The 6332-nt window shown below is 40.9% G+C and overlaps 1 protein-coding gene across 1 annotated transcript; it reads left to right on the top strand.

Moving 5' to 3' along the window:
* Positions 1–561: 561 nt before the first annotated feature.
* On the top strand, positions 562–3197 carry LOC116261924 (senescence-specific cysteine protease SAG39-like). Its single transcript, XM_031640874.2, has 2 exons — positions 562–1034; positions 2299–3197. The coding sequence occupies exons 1-2, from the start codon at positions 608–610 to the stop codon at positions 2889–2891; spliced, it is 1020 nt and encodes a 339-aa protein (XP_031496734.1). The 5' UTR covers positions 562–607; the 3' UTR covers positions 2892–3197.
* The last annotated feature ends 3135 nt before the right edge of the window (positions 3198–6332 follow it).

The raw sequence follows: 6332 nt of genomic DNA, 5'->3' as shown, positions 1-6332 counted from the left end.
TCATGACCTTCTTAACCATGATATGTTATTAATTATTGCAAGTAGTCCATGCCATCTTCCTCAAAGTAAAAGTGAGTTTTATCATCTCTATTGTCGCTATAATTTGGAAGCTTCCTTGAGGTGTAATCATATACCATCTGAACATAGCCAACTCATGGACCGGCCACATCTCATGAGAAGCTTAACATTATCACGTTTTTAGTTAGTACTTAAAAGTTGGAGGAATGTTATCAATATTTGTGTGTGCTGGCTAGCACGATTTAGCAAAATATAAAATTGGTAAGCGGCAATTGAAATTAGACTAATCAATAAGTGGCTATTCGTATACATTATGTAAAAAACAGAACCCCCCTGATCTCATGTAACCTGCAAAACTCAATTGTCCTTTAATTGTGGGGCTTGCCAAAAAGGTTCTGGCAGTGTCAGTCTTCCGGCCGTTGATGGTGACCCTTGTTATCGTCAATTAATCAATGGCGAATAATTGGCTGGCCTTCTGATCTCACATTTCGGTTCCAAAACATTTCTATATATAGCCATGCACCAGAAGAATCCACCACACCTCCAACTGTGGTTTCATCGTCTAACCAAGACAGCTGCCTACCACACAATGGCCTCCAAGCTTCTGGTCTGCAGCTGCATGGTGATGACCCTCATGGCTCTCATGGCCTTACAGGCCATGCCCAGAGGCCTTGATGAGACATTCATGGCCGACAAGCACGCCCAGTGGATGGCGAAACACGGCCGGGTTTACCCCGACGATGCCGAGAGGGCGCGGCGATTTCAGATCTTCAAGGCTAATGTTGATCTTATCGAGTCCTTTAACTCTAGGAACCAATCTTACATATTGGGTATCAACCAGTTTGCAGATATGACGAATGAGGAGTTCCTAGCTGCCCGGACGGGCTTGAAGAAGACGTCCAGCGGTAGGGCAAGCGGTAGCCCTTTCAGGTATGCGGGTGTGACTGCTGTCCCACCCTCCATGGACTGGAGGGTGAAAGGTGCAGTAACACCAGTGAAGGACCAAGGACTATGTGGTGAGCAACTTAGTATAACTAATATTGCCATATGTTTTGATTCACTTTTTATTCAAATCTGCTTATTGCTTTACAATACCGTTGAGTTGTCTCCTCGTAACTTGTTTTGAGGATGTTTCCTGTTCTACTACCCATGCACGCATGTATATAAATATACACTTCCTGACTTCTTACTGTAGTTTTTTATCAGTTTATACCTCTTGATTAAATATTATTACTCTTTTTATTGCACACACACACACACACGTGTCATTCATTCCAATGATTATTGCACCTAGAGAGAGAGAAAGCGTGCAGTCAGTAATGCCTATTAAACACTTGAAAAGTAAACATGCCACAAGCAATTTTTTCTGCTTAATCTAATCTTGTAAGTCTATGGGTACTATTGTTTATTTGTTTGATTAGTCTGATCTTGTAGTCTATGGGCACTATCGTTTATTTGTTTGACCTTTTAAATTCACTCGATTAAGAAATATGGCCTTTTTCTTAATACCAATTTGAGCTGACTTTGTTCACCGAAAAAAAATATGATAATATATTAAGAAATACACCTCATGATAGAAGGAAAAAACCTCTTTTTTTTTATTGATCTAGCGAATGATTTATTTTTTTTTGTAAATAGCAATGTAGTGCAGGTTTTTCGCCTTTAAACCTTCAGATGTTCACATCACGTTATCTATGTCCTTAGGGCTCAAATATTCATTTATTCACACAACAACGAGCTGCCTATATGCAAGAAGTTCTTATGCCTGATTAGGCATATATGAGACGCATGAAGCCACCAAAGTTTGGTTGTGGCCGTCATGTTACTACTTTAGCCGGAAGTGAGCATAGGCCATTTGCACCCGTCAACTGAACTCCATCTCCATGTCTAAATTAAGGCTGGTGGAAGTCACTTTTTAGTCCAAAATAACTCGTACTTTTTCTACCTCCGAGTCAAGACATTCATTCACACATTTTTATGCTTGCACGCCATTAACATACTTCAAAGAAAATGTGGTGGGTATTTGATGCGATGAATATTGAGTTTTTGGAACATATATTGAAGAACACCTTATTCTTGTTTTAAGAAATATAGTGTAATTACGTTCAGCCTTCGCTTATTAAATTTAACAAAAACTTTCAGAATCACATCATATTTTGTGTACCATAGTTTATACACAACGAAACCTAATAACTAGGGAGATCAGATCCGTGTGGTGGCCTTTATAACATTTCAAATCGAGTTTTAATTCATTGCATCGTTGTAACCCTTTCAAAACAGGTTGCTGCTGGGCTTTCTCGGCGGTGGCAGCCATAGAAGGTCTTACGAAACTCAAGACAGGCAAGCTCATCTCCCTCTCCGAGCAGCAGCTCGTCGACTGCGACATCCATGGGTCCGACGAGGGCTGCAACGGCGGCCTCATGGACTCTGCCTTCCAGTACATTATCAATAACCATGGTCTCACCACGGAGGCAAACTACCCTTACATGGGCAGTGATGGCACCTGCAACGCCCGCAAGAACAAGAGTCCCGCAGCGACGATCCGCGGCTTTGAGGACGTGCCAGCTAATGACGAGGCGGCGCTGCTGAAGGCAGTGGCTAACCAGCCGGTCTCTGTCGCCATAGATGCCGGTGGCTACGCTTTCCAGTTCTATAAGAGCGGTATCTTTTCCGGAGACTGCGGTACGCTTCTGAACCACGCGGTGACGGCAGTGGGGTACGGCACAGCGAAGGACGGGACCAAGTACTGGCTGGTGAAGAACTCGTGGGGGTCAAGCTGGGGCGAGGGCGGCTATATCAGGATGAAAAGCGACATAGCCTCAAAGAGCGGTCTCTGTGGTATAGCCATGCAGGCCTCCTACCCTACGGCATAAGTCTTCGTCTCCCAAGCACCTACTGCTGCATGGCTGCTGCTGCATGTGGCCCTTAATCTAGCTACTGGTCTGCACGTATGATTTGCACAAAATATCAAATTATGAAATATCTCATAAATATATACATATATATACTCGCATATATGTATGTATTACATATATATACAAAGCCGAAAAAGGTGCTCCATGCCGCAAGATCGATAGTGGCAGGGATCTAATATGTCATGTGGACAAGGATTGATGTATTATCTACCTTGGTTAAATGTATGAAGGAAAATTTATACTGTAGATATGGATGGATTTATGAAAAAATGCTCTCACTTATTACTTTGATTGAAGTTGAAGACACTCGAAAAGACAAAAAGCAACGTAAACTGGGCCTTATAAATTGCATGGAGGGAAAAAAGAACCACAAATGAGACAAATTGGTCCACAAAGATAAAATTCGATAAAGGTTCAGTCATTTGCAAATGGCTGCTTATGAACGGTGACTTGGCAGGATAATCAATTGGCGTGAAATTATCATAGCACAATTGTTCTCTCTTTCCCTTTCTCTCTCTCTCTCTCTCTCTCTCTCTCTCTCTCTCTCTCTCTCTCTCTCTCTCTCTGAAATAAATGTGCACTAAAGATACCTTGGAATCTGACCCCACAGCAGAACCCTTAGATTCTTCCGTACTTGTGATTTCTTGGGTAATATTGCAGGCGGGTATCAAGAGTTGTTCTTACTGATTCTTCGTTAGAGATTGAGGCTTTGATGATAGCTTTCCTTTTTGAGCTTGTACTCATATTTGGGTAACTTTTTAACAATTGACCTTGTCATGAATTACCCCCACATGTTGGGCATCTATCTGTAAAATCATAAAGGTTGAGACGCCATTTAAAAATAGCTCAAATAGCGTTGAAGTGGCTATCTGTAAATTTTTCAAACGAAAAAGATGCCTCTCGAACCTTCTCTCATGAACTAAAAACAAGATCCATTTGACTGTCGCGACGGAATTATTTGCCTATATCACTTTCTTTCTTATCGGTGACTCCTAACTCTAAATATTGTCTCAAAGATCTGTCTACTCTTATGGCAGGCAGATTTCTGCTCTCCTTCCTTGATCAAAACATTGTACACTTCAGTAGAGTGGACCTGCAATGTGAATGATAGAACCACCAAGCACATCAATAGGCCAATAGCGCATTTTTCAAATGACACTGTTCATAAGCATTAAAAAATTTATTCTGTTTGTCCCCTTCCCATGCAATTTCGTCTTTTGCTCCCCAATATATGGTAAAATTTCCGCGCAGGAAGCTGGCATTTGAGCTCCTTTGACAGTTCGAAAAGAATATATATATATATATATATATATATATATATATATATATATATATATATATATATCAATTAAATTTCGTCATTCTTGGAAGCGCGTTGTCATTTAACCACTCTAAAGGATTTCTTGCACACTATTTGAGGGTAACTCATACGATGCAAAATACACGGCATCATTAAGAACTTTATTGGATGGCTGAAAATCAATTTGAAACTTTGTAAGAAAAATATGAAAGTGATACTAATGAGTTAAGTATTATCACAGTATCTTTTCCCAGTATTGACCATATACAAAACTAAAGAGTTAAGCATCATTGCAGTTGTCTGATTACACCTGTCACAACAAAATGAAATTATTGAACACAGGCATGAAAAGTGCATCATCAGACTGTGAAATTGCCTTTAAATTTTTGGCGAATCGAGATATATATGCTTACTGTGGCTTATTTAACATGCTGCCTCGTACGTGGAAGGAGAAAGGGAAATCGAGCCATAATGTGTCGATGCAAAAATACCAAAGCTTGATGCTGGACTCTTACGGGACCTGTTTTGGTACATGGTCTGAGTGAAGATGTCCTCTGTTCGCCCACGTTTGTGTCAATGAACATCAACAGAAAAAGGCAAGTGACAAAACTGCCAAGTTGACGACGGGGAAGGACATGGCCCTGATCAAATGAAAGGCCAACAGTTCATTTTAAATGCTATTATTCAGGGGTATAAAGGAGCGGTAGCAGAAGGAACTACGGTAGGCACAGACGTAAGAGAAGAAGAAGAAACCATTAGAGCTGTAGGCGGAACCCCTTGTGTTTAGGCTGTTTCAGCAAGTTTATGTAGGGCGGGGTCCGGGACGAAAACTATGAAGTTAACGCTTGTCCTTGGTGCGGCCATCCCAGCTGCAATGTTCTCCTGCTGAACGTGCTGGTTGATTTTGCTTTGGCTTGAAAATTAGAGTGTTTTTGATGGTGTTGGAAGAACATACTACGAAGTTGCGAAAAGAGCTGCTATGTCATATTCAGAACTAATCTGATGTCCATCTCCCTCTTCTTGGTTTTTTTCTCTTCTTGAGGAACAAGAGAATAGGCTTGATCAAGTGAAGCAGTGGATCTATTAGCAGGATCTGTCTTCCAATAGTTTTACGGGCAATAAGAAGTGTGTTCTGGCTACCTCGATGGCCTCCGATGTGCGGGATCAGCACCAAGATGTTACTTTGTAGATGCAGTTACTAATTCAGCTCTACCTTAAAGTCATATTTGATGAACACCATCGGAGGTCTTATGACCACAAAATTTACGTGAGAATGCTGAGTAAAAGAAGCATGAAGAAATTAATGAATCTAAACTGAACAGTCACAGTGGTTTTGTCGGTATCTTTAATACTCATGCCGCATTTTACAGTCTTATATTAGGTTCCTATACAAACTGTCTAACATTTGATCTCAAAATTCAGTATCCTATGAACGATCTTCTACTTGTTCAGTATCACTTGTGATTCCTTTATGCGAAACAAGGATTTGCTATGATATGATATGCTAACCTCTATCTGATGGAATTTCGTAAGGAAACAGATAAAAAAAACCGAAGTACCACTTAACCCTTGAATGTCAACGTAACATTACGATCACTGCATCATATGATTATGGTGGTCCATATAATCATACACGAGCTGGTTCCACAATTCAACGAGAATGAGAGAGAAGAATAGTACAATATTCAATGTCCTCTTCTGCAGTTGTCCTATGCACAGAATATCCTATGTCCTATGCCATCTTTGTTTGGGGCCCCCCATACACTGGAAGGAAACTTTTTCCTTTTCCCTCAAAAGTTGACTCCGGTGCTTCCATCTTATTGAGCAGCCGCCGCAACATCCCATGCATTTGGGCGAGGCCATCGGAAGAAGCTAAACAATCGGCATATTTAAGTCCCTTTGGCGGCATTGGCATAATTTCTCACAATGAGGACCTTTTGTAATAGATGAACTGCCGGCGGCCAGAGCCACGATTCATAGGCTTTTTACAGCCATATAGATAGCCCTGTATTTCCATGTTCTACTCATTTTAAACCCTTTCGACATATTCGTATCAAATCCCTCATCGCTGGAAAAGTTGTTTCTCTTTTACAAAATGG

This window comes from Nymphaea colorata, chromosome 10 (assembly GCF_008831285.2).
Source record: "Nymphaea colorata isolate Beijing-Zhang1983 chromosome 10, ASM883128v2, whole genome shotgun sequence".
NCBI classification, from domain to species: domain Eukaryota; kingdom Viridiplantae; phylum Streptophyta; class Magnoliopsida; order Nymphaeales; family Nymphaeaceae; genus Nymphaea; species Nymphaea colorata.
Note: the sequence above shows the minus strand (reverse complement) of the source record. Positions and strands in the feature narration are given on the sequence as shown.